The 16,832-nt window shown below is 53.2% G+C and overlaps 1 protein-coding gene across 1 annotated transcript in view; it reads left to right on the top strand.

Annotated features, from left to right (window-relative positions):
- Positions 1-4,186: 4,186 nt before the first annotated feature.
- SLC5A10 (solute carrier family 5 member 10) overlaps positions 4,187-16,832 on the top strand; it is a 56,221-nt gene continuing 43,575 nt past the window's right edge. Inside the window, exons 1-8 of the mRNA XM_055304819.1 lie at positions 4,187-4,318; positions 9,423-9,494; positions 9,787-9,891; positions 10,278-10,337; positions 11,023-11,127; positions 14,755-14,860; positions 15,127-15,207; positions 16,616-16,821. Of these exons, the coding sequence (XP_055160794.1) occupies positions 4,205-4,318; positions 9,423-9,494; positions 9,787-9,891; positions 10,278-10,337; positions 11,023-11,127; positions 14,755-14,860; positions 15,127-15,207; positions 16,616-16,821 (849 nt within the window). The 5' untranslated portion in view covers positions 4,187-4,204. The remainder of the gene's footprint in view (positions 4,319-9,422; positions 9,495-9,786; positions 9,892-10,277; positions 10,338-11,022; positions 11,128-14,754; positions 14,861-15,126; positions 15,208-16,615; positions 16,822-16,832) is intronic.

Consider the following 16,832-nt stretch of genomic DNA (forward strand, 5'->3'; position numbering starts at 1 on the left):
TTTCTTCATTTGGAGCTTTTTGATTCCTGATTCAATCTCCTTAGTAGTGATTGGTTTATTCAGATTTTCTGTCTTCCTGATTCAATCATGGTGGTTTGTATGTTTCTAAGAATTTTTTTTAATTTTTATTTATTTATGCTAGGCACACAGTGAGAGAGAGAGAGGCAGAGACACAGGCAGAGGGAGAAGCAGGCTCCATGCACTGGGAGCCCGATGTGGGATTCGATCCCAGGTCTCCAGGATCGCGCCCTGGGCCAAAGGCAGGCGCCAAACCACTGCGCCACGCAGGGATCCCTGTTTCTAAGAATTTTTTTGGTCATTTTCTTCTAGGCTGTCCAGTTTGTTGGTGTGTAATTTTTCATAGTAGCTTCTTATGATCCTTTGTATTTCTAAGACATCAGTTGTACTGTCTCATTTTTCATTTATAATTTTGTTGGTTGGATCTCCTCTATTGTTTTCCCTGGTTAACCTAGATAAAGTTTCATCAATTTTGTTTATCTTTTCCCAACCAACTCTTAGCTTAATTAATCTTTTCTATTGTTTTTTTGTTTTCTCTTTCATTTATGTCTCTCTAATCTTTATTATTTCATTCCTCCTGCTAACCTTGGGCTCAGTTTATTCTTTTTCTCGTTCCTTGAGGCATGGTGTTAGGTTGTTTATTTAGGATCTTTCTTACTTATTTTTAAAAAGTTTTTATTTTAATTCCAGTTAGTTAACATATAATGTTACATTAGTTTCATGTGTACAGTATAGTGATGCAACAATTCCATATATCACCCAGTGTTCATCATACTTACTTCTTAATGTAGGCATTTGTTGCTTTGAAGTTCTCTTTTAGAACTGATTTTTGCTGCATCTCATAAGTTTTGGTATGTTGTATTTCCATTTTCATTTGTTTCAAGATACTTTTTTATTTCTCCTTTAATTTCATCTTTGATCCATTGTTGTTTAGGAGACTGTTCTTTAATTCCCACGTATTCATGAATTTTTTGGGTATTCTTTTCATTATTGATTTCTAGTTTCATACCATTGTGGTTAGAGAAGATACTTGGTATGAATTCAGTTTTCTTGAATTTGCTGACTTATTTTGTCTAATATAAGTTGTTTTGTCTAACATATGTTTGGTCTAGCATATGGTCTATTCTAGAAACTGTTTCATGTGCACCTGAGAAGAATATGCATTCTATTATTGTTAGACATAGTGTTCTGTGTATGTTAGGTCCATTTGGTTTGTAGTGTTCAAACCGTATGCTGTTTCTTTATTGATTCTCTGTCTTGATGATCTATCCATTGTTGGAGTTGGGCATTAAAGTCCCAACTATTATTGTATTGTTGTTTATTTGAAAAGAAACTTCTTAATGGATACAGGATTTTACCTTGGCTCAGTACATTTATACATGATACCAAGACCACCAAAGCCTTTTAAATCTCAGAAATCTATTTTTATCAAGGTAAAATATACATAACGTAAAATTAATCATTTTAAACATTTTAAAGTATACCATTCAGTGGCCCTTAGATGGCTTCAGGATGGGAACAAGACATCAGAAAGACCAAGGTATGATGAGAAGTCTGGAACTTTTAGCCTTGAGTTAATTAATCCTTGGTGGCCAGTGATTTAATCCATAATGCCTGGGTGATGAAATTTATGTAAACATCCCTACATGATGAATAGGGTTCAGGGAGCTTTCAGGTTGGTGGACACACCCATATACTGGGACCCTTTTGGATCTCACTCTATGTACCTCTCCATCTGGCTGTTCATCTGTACATTTATAATAATCTTTATCATATATATACTGATAATTGTAAGTAAAACATTTCCCTGAATTCTGTAAACCCTCTAGCAAATTATGAAATCTGAGAAGGGGATCGTGGGAACTTCCAACATTTATAGATGGTCAGTCAGAAGACTAAGACTCTTTAAGAGCTTAGACTGTGGGGTCTTCGCTAACTTGGGTAAGTCATGGCAGAATTGAATCAAATTGTAGGACACCTAGTTGGCATCCAGGGAGATGGAGAATTCATTGGTGTGGGGAAAAAAATCCCCACACATTTGGCATCAGCAGTGGTGTTGGAAAACATGACATAGGAGTTTCCTCTTGGGATGGATGCAGCTTAATGATATGGCTGGCTTCTTGGCTGGGCAGTCCCATTCATTCCTGTCCTGGGTGAGCTGGGCCAGAAGACTTTGATCCGAGTGCGGTCATGTTGGGTAGGATGGGGTGGTAATATGGAATGTGATTGGGCTTAAGTGTGGAATTTCTCATGTCCTTCACTGCTGTCCTCTCCCTGTCCTTGTGACCATCCACTCCTTGTGACCTCTAGTCCCCAGAACTTGTTACCATAGGCAGGCGGTTTTATCCCTAATGGTTTATTTCCTTCTGAGACCCAGGCTGAGGAGAGGGGACCAAAGACTATTTTTCAACATCTCTATCTTTAGGAGACTGCTTTAATAAATTTCGATAGTATCCAGTTGGGCCCTTCTGGTATAAAATGATCTTTTGATTCACGATATGCTTCTTCTAGCAATGGCTTGGAAAGTAAACACCATTGGAGAGGCTAGCTGGCTGACGGTGTGGGTAGTTGGGAAGGGGGCAATGTGCGCCTGCCTGAATTTACTATACACAGTGACTTAGTTGCTCTGCCGTGTCTAGTTTTGCATGTAATCTTTAAACAGTCTACCTCGGGTTACCAAGTAACAGGTGCAGTTGGGTTTTTGCAGGTCAGTATGTTCCCAGCTCACTGCTCACTCATTAACACTTCTAGAAGAGCTGCGTGTCCCGGTTAAACTCCAAATGCTTTGCAAAGCCACGGGCAGTGTCGGAGACATCCACCAGGCTGTGGATAATGATTTCATTAGTGAGTAAGCATCTGAGACTCTATGGGTTCCAGTGGAACCAGAGCCATCACTGTCACCAATGGGGAACATCTGGGGTCAGATCTGCAGGGCTGAATCCCAGCTCTGCCCCTGACATGGCCAGATGACAGATGGCTTAGCCTCCTGGCCTCCATTCCTTGACTGTGATATGATGTCACCTACTCTGAGTGAGCGACAAAATGCGACAGCATGCAGAAAGGCGAAACATTGTCCTCAGCTCCTGGCAGGCACCTGCTGGATGTGTCCCCCCATGGACGTCCTGAGGAGACCATGGAGACCTGAACAGATGGTCACAACGAGGGGCTTGAGATTGTTTCAACTGGTCTAGAAAAAGAAAGCAAAAATGAAACTGTGAAACTTCCCAAAGACTTTCAGTGGTTAAGAGTATTTAATAATAAGGAAAAAGAAAGCAGAATATTTGGCAACAGGCCTTTATTGTCCAAATCTGGGATGTTCTGGGGCTGAGACTCTTGTGGCTGTAAGTGAACCACATGATGTAAGAGTCATCATCCCAAGCCTCTCTAAGTCCACTCATGGCCCAACAGCCACAGGACATGGTTGCCCACCACAGTGGTGTCCCCAGACATGAGGCATCTGTCTCCAACCTTCCATGCTTCTTATACAAATTATTTTATTTTTTTTAAGATTTTATATTTTATTCATGAGAGACACAGAGAGAGAGGCAGAGATACAGGCAGAGGGAGAAGCAGGCTCCCTGCAGGGAACCCAATATGGGACTTGATCCAGGGACCCCAGGGTCATGACCTGAGCCAAAGGCAGATGCTCAACCATTGAGTCACTCAGGTGCCCCTTCTTATACAAATTAAATAAAGGTCGAGCCACACGTCAGGTAACTGAGCCCTTTCTTGGACTATTCTGTTTGCCTTTGGATGCACTAAACTGCCTATCTATCTATCTATCTATCTATCTATCTATCTATCTATCATCTATCTATTTATAAAGTATTTTGAGCAGGCTCCACACCCAACATGAGGATCGAACTCGCAACCCTGAGATCAAGAGGCACATACTTTACCGACTGAGCCCACCAGGTGCCCCCTAACTCCCTTTATTTTTCCCAAACCTCCTCTGAGTTTAGGGGGGACTCTCCCCCTTTCTCACAGTCAGGATTTGCTTCCCGCTGGGGGGCAGAGGACACCCTGGCTGCAGTTGGAAGCAGCTTCCCTGCACGCGGCTGCCTTGTGGGCTGGAGATGCCACCATCCCGGCTCGGTTTAATGATCAATTTACTGCCTGCCGGGAAGCCCTTTCTGACCCGGTCCAGCCTCAGTTCCTCTTGCTCAGAGCTGGTGTCTGCTGCAGAATGACGGCTGACAACTCCACCGGCGACCCACATGCTCCCCGGCCGCAGCTGAGCGTCACCGACATCATCGTCATCACCGTGTATTTCGCTCTGAATGTGGCCGTGGGCATATGGGTGAGAGGCCCGCGGGGGGCGGCCGGCCAGGGAGGGCACTGGGGCTGGGAACCCGGCATCGTCTTTCCTGGAGGCCTGAGGTCCGCTGGGGTCCTCCTCCCGGCCCTGGGGTGGATTTGTCCGAGACTTTGACCTAGTCCCTTTCTCTTTGGGCAGTGGCTGCTCAGTGTCCAAGGTGAGGAGGAGGAAGTCCTCTCCAGTGGGCAGGCGGGGCGGGGGCGGGGGGGAGCTCACTGGGCTTTCGCTCGGCCGACAAGCTGGGTATCCAGTACCGTGTCCTCTTTCCGGCCTCTGTCTCCTCCGTCAGATGGGCCTACGGTGTGAACATCTGCCCAGCTGCTCCCACACCGGCTGGGTCAGTATTCAGAGAAGGGGAGGGGCACACAGAGCCTGGGGACCTTTATTTTATTTTATTTTAAAGATTTTATTTATTCATGAGAGACAGAGAGAGAGAGAGAGAGAGAGAGAGAGGCAGAGACACAGGCAGAGGGAGAAGCAGGCTCCATGCAGGGAGCCTGATGTGGGACTCAATCCAGGGTCTCCAGGATCACACCCTGGGCTGAAGACAGCACTAAACCTCTGAGCCACCCAGGGATCCCCAGGACCTTTATTTTTAAAAGGACTGTGTCCACTAGCCTAGCCTAGTTCCTGAGACAGCTTCTCTCACCTTCGATGAGGAAGAGAAGTGTTTTAGGCCATCACAGAGGCCACTGCTATGCAGGCCCTGTGCTCATCACCGGGTCCCCACAGCCCCGTTTACAGATGAACCCCAGTGCTCTGGGGTTTGGGACTTACCCAGTGAACCCCAAGTCCTTGTGCATAGGGGAGGAGAGGTTCCTCCTGTCTACTCATAATGCTGACCTTGGAGGACTTTGTGGCAGGGAGGTGAACACAAAAGCCAGCTTTGGGTTTGCAGAGGCCAGGCCCTTCCTCCTTGTCCTCAGAGCTCCCCAGGCTAGCATCCCTGAGCCATGGTACATGGTGGTCTCATCCACGGGGGGAGAATGAGTATCCTTTTTTATCCACTCCAGCCCCTGATTTAAGCCCGAGTGCCAGAGGCAAGAATGTCACATTCCCAGCTCTGGCATCCTAAAAAGCCACTCAGCATTCTGGGCCTTGGGGTCTTGATCTATAAGACGGATTCAGCACCTACTTCATCCCAAGCCCCGAGTGCCTGAGTCAGAGGAGTTCTGCTACCCAAGGTGCCTACATGGGCTCGGATTCTGCTGCTGCTGCTGTTGGTTCTATAGCAGGAATGGTGCGACGGTGCTGGGGGTGCTGGGGGCGCTGGGGTCGGGGGGTGGTGGCAGCAGGAGTAATTGGAGTTGATTCTTAGGTGGTGGAATAGTAAACCACAGGCAGGTCAGGGCTGGTGGTCAGGACCGCTGGCTTTTGTCCCCACTCTGGGTACTCGGAGTAAATTACTTAACCTCTCTGGGCACGTCTCCTGAAATACGCAGTGCAGATCTGTGCAGCCCACTTCTCATGGCCATTCCAAGGAGCACAGGGGGCCAGTGGATGGGAAAATCTGTTGCCAGCCATAGCACGCTCTGTTTCTGGGCGAGCCGGTGGCTGGGAATTCAGGGGAGGGGCTGCCAGCGACAGAGGCTTTCTGGAGGAGGTGAGGCGATGGCCAGGTGTTGGAGGTCAGCAAGCTCCAAAGAGGGAAGAGGAGTGGGGAGAAGGCCTTCCTGGCCAGCACGGCTGGGGAGATTTAGTTGGACGCACACATCTCAGAAAATGTTTTGGGCATCTGAGCCACCCGGTGATTGGGGCCCATCGGCCTCAGTGCCCGGGCCCCACCTCCCCCAGCTTGGCTGGTGCCGCGGACCATGAGGCTGTGGGAGTTCTGGCCTGTCCCTCCAAGCAGGCCCAGCTCGGTGCTGCTGGCCGGATGGCTGTGAGCATATGCAGCAAAGAACAGAGCCAGACGAGAAGGGTGCCAGAGCCAGATTGTGGGTGTTCATCACTCAAATGCAGATGGGACAAGCTGAGTTGGACAGGTGCACCTGCCAAGGTGCTCTGACGTTGCAATTAGGAGAACCTGGGGGAGGAGGACCTTTAAGGAGGTGAACCTGGATGAGGGACCTTGAGCTGAGCCTTTGCATCTATTAGGGTCTCTGTTAACAAGTGACAGAAAACCTAGATCAGATGATTTCGAACAACGAAGGAAATGTAATGATGTCCATCTTGAGAAGTCCAACAATAGATAAGGCTTCAGGCACAGTAGGATCCAGGGGTTCACAACATCATCAAGGCTATGGGTGCATTTCACTTGGCTTTCTCAGCCTCCACCCACGTGTGGCATTGTCCTGAGCCCAGTTTCCTGCACTAATGCCCAGACTGTCTGCTCAGCCTGGGTTCAGATCCTGACTCCATCACTTGCCACTCTCAGCTCTAAAAGTCTTGACTTCCTCATAGGTAATAAAACACTGCATGCAAATAAAGCACTTGGAATCAACTCTGCTGCCAAGGGGCACTCAGTGAATATTAACTAGGTACACGTGGCTGCCAGCATCCCCAGAGCCTTGGCATCCTCCTCCACCTCCTAGGAGGCCAGGAGCCATCCCAGCTTAAGTCCACAACTGCCCTGAACCAGGTGTGACAGCCAAGGAATGTCATAGGTCCCAAGGCTTAGATGAGTCAGGACTCTTGGAACTCAACACTGGGTCTGGATCACTCAAGCCAATTGCCAAGAAGAAATGAGACCTCTTCAGGAAGGGAAAGGGCAAGAAGGAGGCAATTGGCAATGCCCACCATATCCTTGGAAGACGAGGAGATGTTAGGAAAAATCACGGGTTGAGAACAGAGCTGCTCTCGAAGTTGCACAGTGCACAGCCTACACAGCTGGATGTGAACATCCTGGCCAAGACTCCTGGAACCTTCATATAGTACTGCATTCACTGTGGCTGGATCATAGCTCACAAAAACTGATGGGAGTTCAGGTGGGAGAAAAGCAAGCAGGACTCATACCAAAAGCTTTGAATGACAGATGCAATCAATTCCAGAGAACCATCTTAAATATGATGGGGTGTGTGTGTGTGCAATTAAAGTCAGGTAGAAAGAGGCCTGTATATCAGTTGAGATTGTGTGATCCAGCCTTAGGTTAGGATATGTATGCTTTGAAAAAAGAATGCAAAATGTATAAATACACCTGCTGTGTTTTTCTTTTCAAATGTCTTCTGTCCTCAAGTTCACCTCTTTTCATTTTCTCCTGTCCAGATAGCACTCAGTGAGGCCTTGAAAAATCCACAGAATCACTGACCCTTATTGGTCACCTCCTAGGTACCAGTCACCATTGTCAGACTGTTACGAGTATTAACTCATTAAACCTCATAGAAGCCTATGAGGGAAGAACTTTTATTAGGCCCATATTACAGATGAAGAAACTGAGGCACCAGTGAGGTAACTTGCCCAAGATCACACAGCCAAGAAGCAGAGAAGCTGGGATTTGCTCCCAGGCACTCTGATTTCAGGTTTTTAAAAATTATATTATGGAGCACAAAATTCCATACTCCTCCCAAAACAAAAGGTATGCAGGAATACTTGAGTGATAATTCTTTGAAATGTATCAGAGATTAAAATATTAGAAGTAAGAGAGGGTGTTGAGTAGCTCAGTTGGTTAAGTGTCCAACTCTTGGTTTTGGCTCAGGCATGATCTCGTCATGATCTCAGGGTCCTGGGATCGAGCCCCCCGTGTCATGTCAGGCTCTGGGCTCCATGCTCAGCAGGGAGTCTGCTTGGGATTCTCTCTTTCCATCTGTCTCTGCCCCTCCCCCCCTCCATGCTTGCTCTGTCTCTCAAATAAATAAAATCTTTAAAATATTAGGGGGCACTGGGTGGTTCAGTGGTTGAGCGTCTGCCTTCAGCTCAGGTCATGATCCTGGGGTCCTGGGATCGAGTTCCACATCAGGCTCCCTGCCTGGGGCCTGCTTCTCCCTCTGCCTGTGTTTCTGCCCCTCTCTCTCTGTGTCTCTCATGAATAAATAAATAAAATCTTTTTCAAAAAATAGAAGGAATCAAGGCCAAGAAGCTCTCAGAATCCTTGACTCAAAAGTCGTCACACAGAGACAAAAATCCCACCGCTTAGGGGCGCCTGGCTGGCTCAGGCGGTAGAGCATGTGTGAGACCAAGCCCCACATTGAACATGGAGCCTACTTAAGCCATTTGAAAGTGTATAGCTCGATGGTATTTAGAACATTCACATATTGTACAACCATTACCTCATCTGGTTCCAAAACTTTTTCATCACCCCGCAAGGAACCCCACACCTATTAATAGTCATTCCCCTTTGCCCCCTCTCCTCAGCCCCTGGAAACCACTACTGTACTTTCTGCCTCTATGGATTCACCTGTTCTGGACATTTCATTCCTATGGGATCATTACCACATGTGGCCTTTTGCATCTGACTCCTTTTATTTGGCAGAATGTTCTTGAGGGCCATCTGTGTCGTGACAGGTGTCAGAACCGCATTCGATCCTGTGGTCGGGTAATATTCCGTTGTATGGACAGTTCACCTTTTGTCTGTTCGTCAGGTGATGGGCATCTGGTTGTGTCCATCAATTGGGCAACAATTGGGCTGTTGTGAATATGCTGCTATGAACATTCAGGTCCAAGTTTTGTTTGAACGTAGGTTTCCAGTTCTCTCGGAGGTGCAGTGGAATGCTGGGTCATTGAGTGCCCAATTAAGTGTTGACTGTTTAAGTCTTTGAGGAGCTCTCAGACTGTCTTCCACTGCAAGGGCACCATTTTATGTTCTCTGCAGTGGTTGTGAGGGTTCCAATTTCTTTTCCTTTTTTTAAAATTTATTTTTATTTTATTTATTTATTTTTAGATTTTATTTATTTACTCATGAGAGACACAGAGAGAGGCAGAGACATAGGCAGAGGGAGAAGCAGGCTCCATGCAGGGAGCCCGACGTGGGACTCAATCCTGGGTCTCCAGGATCACACCCTGGGCTGAAGGCAGCGCTAAACCGCTAAGCCACCCAGGCTGCCCTTTTCCTTTTTTTTTTTTTTTTAAATTTAAATCCAATTTGCCAACATATAGCATAACACCCAGTGCTCATCTCATCGTATGCCCATTTCTGTCTCTGCTCTTGCAGTCTTCATGCCGGGCCAGCAGGAACACGGTGAGAGGCTACTTCCTGGCGGGCCGGGACATGACCTGGTGGCCGGTGAGTGCTCTCCTCCCCCGCCACAGCCCTTCCTTCTGGTGGGACTGGACCCTTGGTGCAGGTGCCCGCTAGGGGCCCATCCCTGAGGTCACCTTGTGTTGTGCCTTCCTCACCCAAGGTCACCCCCACCGCCCCCCGGGCCCAGGCAGGCAATGATGGGCCGGGTGGAGGCTGGCGGGAGTCCTGGAGCTGGGAATGCAGGGATGGGGTGCTGGGAATTGTGTAAAGGGTGGGGGCTTCGGAGTCTGGGGAGGGGGGCTGCTGCTGATTCCTTGTCCTCTCTGTCCTCCAGATCGGAGCTTCTCTCTTTGCCAGCAGCGAGGGCTCGGGCCTCTTTATTGGACTGGCGGGCTCGGGTGCGGCCGGGGGCCTGGCCGTGGCGGGCTTTGAATGGAACGTGAGCTGCCGGGGGTTGGTGATAGGGGGGTGGCGGGCAGGTGTGAGAGGGGCAGCAGCCCCAGAGGACGCCAGTGGGGCTTCACGGGAGTCTGCCCTCGGCCCAAGGAGCAGCTCCCGGCACCTCAGGGTGGCCAGTGTCTGGACGGGTGGTGTTCCTGGGACAGGCTGGTCCTCGGATGGCCGAAGCACTGGACAGGCCCATGGGAGGGGAGCTGTTAGCCTTGGCCTGGGGCCATCTGCTTACAGAGGCCCAGAAAGAGGACGAGGCCGCTGCGGGGTCCCGTGGCCAGGCAGGCCTCCAGACAACTGGTCTGGGCCATGTTTCTAGAGCAGGGTTTGTGGGAGCTGTGCCTGCCGTCCTCACTCTGCCTCTGTCCCCCTCAGGCCACATATGTGCTGCTGGCCCTGGCCTGGGTGTTTGTGCCCATCTACATCTCCTCGGAGGTGAGTCTACACCTGGGGCCTCGGGATGGCCTCGTCTGGCTCGGGAGCCTTGGTCGGGCTCGGCGGAGCGGATGAGCAGCAACCCTGGCTTTGCTCACGAGTTGGTGTGCGAACCCACTGCTCTCAGGGGTGGATTTGTTATTAATGCAACTAATATCCCTATGGACTCATGAAGACACGTCCCCGAGGACCTCAGCCTGGGGGCTTTGTCTGTTGGTTTCTCCTGTCCCTGCTTGCTGTGCCTGGGGGATAGGCTCCATCTGCTTGAGCACACAGGCTGCAGACCTGGGGGACACACGGGGGGTGGGGGCATATCTGGGGGACCACACCTGGGCAGCACACCTGGGGGGCATACCTGGGGGGCACACGTGGGCGGCACACCTAGGGGGCACACGTGGGGGCCCCCCCCAGGTGATTCTGTCCCTGACCGGCCCACTCCTTCAGCCCCAGCTGGGCAGTTACTGACCTCCAGTGCCTTCCACTTCCTGGATCTCATGGCCATCTTCCCCATTCAGCTGTGTCATAGCTCATCTGGGTTTGTCACAACAGCCCCCAGACTTGTCTCTCTGTCCCTAGTCACAGTCCAGGTTCTGGGACGGTGGTAAGCGGGCCTGGCTCTGTCCTGGAGCAGCTCTGGGCCCTGAACTCGGGCAAGAGCTTAGTCCCACCCCCCGTGTCTCCCCAGATCGTCACCATGCCCGAATACATTCAGAAGCGCTATGGAGGCCAGCGGATCCGCACCTACCTGTCTGTCCTGTCCCTGCTGCTGTCTGTCTTCACCAAGATATCGGTGAGCTGCGCCCTACTCCCAGCGTCTAGCCAACACAGCCTGGAATCCTCCCTACTCTGGGGGCCCCTCAAACACACCTGACATGCCCACCTCTGTCTCTGGGTCCCTAACTGGGGAAACTGAGGTCCAGAGAGGGGCAAGAAGTTGCCCACCCAGTGAGGCTGGCCTAGCAGGCCTTCTGCCTTCTGCTCGGCCCCAGGTCTAGATATGAGAGTGTCGGCGTTCTCCCCGGGAGAGGTCACTGGTGGGGGCGCGGAGGTGAGCCAGGACTGTCCCCTAGGGGGCGCTGAGCGCGCGGTTTCTGGCGGCTCCCAAGCTGCGGGACCCGGCCTGTGGCCCGTCAGCTCCTTCACACAGCTGACCCCTGGCGGCGCCCTTCGGGCACTGCGGCGCCACCCCGGTGGGCCCTCCAGGCCTCTTTCCCCTGGGGGCCTGGACTTGTCCCCCTAGGAGGGTAAGAGTGGAAAGCACACCCTGAATGCCAACCAGGGCCCACTTAGGCCAGCTCTTCACACTGTCCCCTCTCTGGTCCCAGAAGTATCTGACCTAGAGATACCTAGAATCCAGGCCCCCTGACCCGACTCTCCTGGACACATCCTACACGGCCCGCCCGCCTCTCTCCTTGACATCTGTTCACCACCCCACGTCAGTGTCTCCCCCATTTCTTCTCTCTGTTCATTGATGTGTCCCCGTTGCTTCTATGGGCCTGGCATACGTCATGAGATTGAATGACAAAATATGCCAGGGGCCAGCTAATTGTTTCCATGAAGGGCCAGAAAAGTAAATATTTTTGGCTTCACAGGACACACACCAGTTACTGGACTTTGCTGCTGGGGTGAGAAACACGATACCTACCAATGTGTGTGACTGGACTTGGCCTGTGGGCTCTGCTGTGCCAACCCCTGGGATACACATGTAAACGTATCGACTTGAGCACCTACTGTGTGCCGGGCCCTGGGCAATAAACACATTCCTTATGTTCAGGGAGCTTTGTGTTCCAGAAAGATAAGTACACAGGCCAATATAATCACAATAGTAAAAGTGTGGTGAAAGGAGCAAAGGCGGGGCTGAATTCTAGAGCGATGAGAGCAGGGGCAGAGGTCAGGCTCCCTTCGGAGAGACTGGTCCGCATTGAACATGCCAGGCTCGCAGCGGCGGAAGGAAGGGGTGAAGGTAGAGGTGAGGCTGGAGCTCAGGGAGGGGTGAGTGACGCAGGGGATGGCAGGGACGGCCTGCCAGGTGGCATAGGGCTGCTGGGCCTGGTTAGCTGGATTTTGTTCTATGTGCTATGGAAATGCTGAGAACTTGATTTTCCTCTGGATAAGGGATGGGGCAGAGGGTGGGAACGGCTGACGTGGAGTGTTTTGGAAACAGCAGTGGCCAGAGGGTCGGGTGTAGGCAGTATGGCAAAGGTGAGAAGTTTCTGGAGCCCTGAAGGGGCAGTGGTGGCCTCGATGGAGGGGGCAAGGGGCAGGACAGGCTCCTTTGGGGGTCTTGCCTGCCCTCCCTCCAACCTCCCGGAGGGCAGGTCTCTGCAGAGGGATGGAGGGCCTGTATCTGCGTCCCCTCTCTCCACATCCGCAACCCCACCCTCCAGATAAGGGCCCCTGAGGCCCAGGGGGTGACGTGACCTGCTCAAAGCTGTGCGGCCAGCACACAGCTGACCAGGGACACAGACCGGGGCTGTGCGGCTCTGGGTTTAGGATTTCTAGCTTCTACTGAGCCACAGCTCTCCGGGGACCCACAGAAGACAGGGCTCAGGCTGCAGGAGAGGTCGGATTGGGTTGGTTGCCATCAAAAGCTCCCGTTGGGGCCTCCCTGGGAGCCTGTAGGCAATCTTATACTCACTGCGGCAGCAAGTCCTTCCTGGACACTGTGCAGGGTCCCAGAGGGAAGACAGCAGCCAGAGTCCTACCTCCACACCTTGGCCTGTGTGGCTCCTGACCCCTGTCCAGGTCCTCATCACTCCTTAGGGCCTACTCTCACAGAAGAATGTTCCTGAGGAGGAGAGGTTACAGGAGCTGCATCTGGGTAGACAGTTCTGGAAGATGGGGGGTGCAGACTGGGCAGCTCCAGGGCACAGGGACTCAGCCAGTGCTGGGGGTGCAACGGTGGCCAGCCCGGTGTGACCAAGTCACCCAGCCTCAGACAGACCTATGGCTGGGGCCTGAAGGCTCCCATTGAGGCGGCCTGGGTCCAGGGAGGGTCCTGAGTGGTGGCTGGAGGATGAGCAGGCAGGGGGAGGGGCTGTTTCTTTCTAGAGGACTCCTGTCCCCTTTCACTGGCCACTCTCACCTCTGATACCTGGCAGGAAGTCCCTCCTCTCCCCAGGCCTCAGTTTCTTCTCTGGTCTGATGGGACAGGGGCTCGAAGAATCCTTCCTGCTCTGACATTCACCACCTTGGGCTTCTGTCCTCAGGCTGGAGGTAGACACACTGTTCCCCACACCCGTGCACGCTCACACACATACACACCACCAAGCCAGCCAGAGTGAGCGGCCACTCTTCTTCCAAAAGCACCTTGTTAGAGTCCACACTGGCTGGTCTCTCCCAGGGAGGGTAGAGGAGGAGCCTGGCGGGAAAGCTACAGGGGACAGAGGCTGTGGAGTGAGACCCAGGTTCTGTGGGGGCTGTGTCCTCAGGGCTGGGGCCGGGGCAGAGGGTCCACATGCCGACTGGGCAGTGCTGGCTGGCTTGGTGTTGGGCCAGCTCAACACCAGCTTGGTGTTGGGCCAGGCGCTGCAGGCCCGGGCCCGCGCCCCTGGGCCTTGTGCTTCCCCCCACACGCAGGCTCGGCTGACCCATCGCCTTACCAGGCTTCTCAGGAGCCTGTTGGCCCCAAAGGCTGTATTTCGAGTCAGCTCTCCTGCACTAAGCAGGCGCAGAATGGCAGATATAGAGCCCCTTGCCCAACCCCAGGTCCCACAGGACAGAGTCCTGCCTTCCTTCCCTGGGCTCACCCCTGGGGGTGGAATTATGGTTGGAAGGCTCACTGCAGGACGAGGGCTCCAGCCCCTTATGCTGCCCCATAGTCAGGGATAGGTGCGGCGGGATCCGGCCCAGGGGACCAGCCTCGGCCTGAGGCATGGTCCTGGCTTCACTTCCAACCCCACCAGAGGGCAGTAAGCAAGACTGCCCGTCTGTTCCCCAGCCTGCCACCCTCAACACTTCTGGTCTCTTTTCACACCACCACTCCCCAGTCTAATGAGGAGCAGAGAATAGGGGGGCACACCCAGATGGGACTGGCCTGGAGACCAAAGCTGCAGACCCATCTCCTTGCGCCTCCCTCAGGGAGCCCTCCTGGACTCCGCCTTGTCAAGGACCTCTGGGAAGCCAGGGTACAGGGCTCCTCCCTTCACATACCCCCCAGGGGCCAGACTCAATAACAACTCTGCTCCTTGGTAGCCACTTCGGACTTTATTAACATCAGCAACATCCCCTGCACACAGCCTGTCCACACCCGGGACCCCCTCCCACCCTTGTGACAGCGCCGACAGGTGTGCAGGGGAGGGAGTGCGCATCTGTCCCTCCCTGTCCATGGGGCATCGTGGCCACATGTCACATGAGTGCTGCCCTGGCTCCTGCGGTCACCTTGAGCCTCCACACAAGTTTCTTTCCGGTTCCCCAGATCGACCTATACGCGGGCGCCCTCTTTGTGCACATCTGCCTGGGCTGGAACTTCTACCTCTCCACCATCCTCATGCTCGTCATCACGGCCCTGTACACCATCGCAGGTACATGCCCAGCCAGCGGCGGGCCCGCAGCGAGGGGAGCTTCCCCCCAGCCCGCGCACCGTGTGGTCGGGCAGATGCGTGCCGGAGCCTGAGGGGCTGGCGGGGCTCAGGGGGCCGCCTCCCCGATGGCCCGGCCCAGTGTGGATGGGAAGCTGGCTCTGCGGGCCCAGCTGATGGGTCCCACAGCTCAGCCGCCCGTGAGCGGGCAGGGGACACGTCTGCGGGAAAGCGGTCCCTCCCTCCAGCCTCCTTGTTTCTACCCACAGGAGGCCTGGCTGCTGTGATCTACACAGACGCCCTGCAAACGCTCATCATGGTGGTGGGGGCCATCATCCTGACTGTCAAAGGTGAGGCTGTCTGGGGGCTGGCCTGCCCGGACCCAGGTGCCAGCACTGGGTGGGGGTGGACTCCCAAGGACAAGCCACCAGGCAGTCAGCACCCCCGGACGGTCTCCCCTGGATGACAGAGGCTGCCTGTCCTCTCCGACCGCCAGCACCCAGCTGTGTTTGTCACCAGCTCTGGCCTCAGGTCTGGTGTGGAGCTGACCCAGGAATGCAGGGCCACTGCCCCCGTCCTGGCTCAGGGCTTGATGGTGAGGTGGGGCCGAGGGCAGGTGTGCACACAATCAGGAGACCACAGAGCTGCCTGGGCGCCTGCTCCAACTGTTCAAACTCACGTCCGTAACCCCAAGAAGTGCTGCTACAGCCCGCTGGCCGTGGCAGGGAAGGAGAGAAGAGGGTTTAGACCGGTCGGTGCTACTGGTCTGGTAACCTGGAGGGCTGCCCCAATAGGTAGTGAACTCCCCGTCCCTAGAAGTACACAAGAACTCTCGAGCCTCCTCCAGATGCAGGCTATAGGATCCTGTGGCCAGGCAATCTCGGACCTCTGTACAGTGTTTGTACATTTGCCCCAAGTACTCGCCCGGCCCAGGCTCCAGGTGGTGGTGAGGCAGGGACCCAGGGTCCAGGCAGCAGGCTTCCCGGTTGGGAAAGGCAGGGTCGGGGACAGATGAGACAGAGGGTTTCCTGTATTCAGTCGTCTCTGTATCTGCCTCCTTTCAGACCAGGGGCCTGTGTCCCCAGGAGCCACTGCAGGAGGGGGACCCAGGCAGCCAGGGACAGCCTGGATGGGAGGGGACTGATTGTAGACACAGCAAAAGCCACAGATGGGCCAGGATTTGGCCACACAGGGCCCTGACCCTGAGGTAGACAGAAACAGTGAGGGAGTGAAAGTGGTCTGGTCTCAAGAGAAAAGCCTTCCGGCCTGAGCCCAGCCGGCTGGCCACGTGGCCCTGGTCACTCCCCTGCCCCTGCTGGGACTTGTTTCTGTTCTCAGTGCTACATGACTGCCAGCCATCCTCAGCTTTGCCAAAATCACATCCTTCGGAAGCCTCAGCTCAGGACTTTAACACTTTAGACTCCCCGGAAGGTCCTCAAATGCCAAGAAAGAATACTTGGGCTCCCTTGATTTGACAACCTGAAGCTTGGCAGAGAACCCCTTGCCCGGGGCCAACAGGTATCCAGGGCCAAGAGGACACTGTGGTGTCCAGTGCAAAATGCTCATTTAATAGTATTATTTTAAATACAAATAAAACAGCCATTTGAATTCCCCGATTTTTTAAAACCCTGTACCCTCCATGCCTTTCTAGACACCAGGAAAGGTGAGTGGGAAAAAGTCAAGTTTGATGCATTGGGAAGTGGGGGCCCGGAGTCAGGGCCACCAGCCACCAACCCGTCCCTGTCCCACCCCCTCCAGCTTTTGACCACATCGGCGGGTATGAGCAGCTGGCGGTCGCCTACGCCCAGGCCATCCCATCCAGGATCATCGCCAACACAACCTGCCACGTGCCACGTGCAGATGCCATGCACATGTTCCGAGACCCCTACACAGGGGACCTCCCGTGGACTGGGATGACCTTCGGTTTGACCATCATGGCCACCTGGTACTGGTGCACTGACCAGGTGAGTGTCAA

The sequence above is a fragment of the Nyctereutes procyonoides genome, unplaced genomic scaffold, assembly GCF_905146905.1.
Source record: "Nyctereutes procyonoides isolate TBG_1078 unplaced genomic scaffold, NYPRO_anot_genome, whole genome shotgun sequence".
In the NCBI taxonomy this organism is placed as follows: Eukaryota; Metazoa; Chordata; class Mammalia; order Carnivora; family Canidae; genus Nyctereutes; species Nyctereutes procyonoides.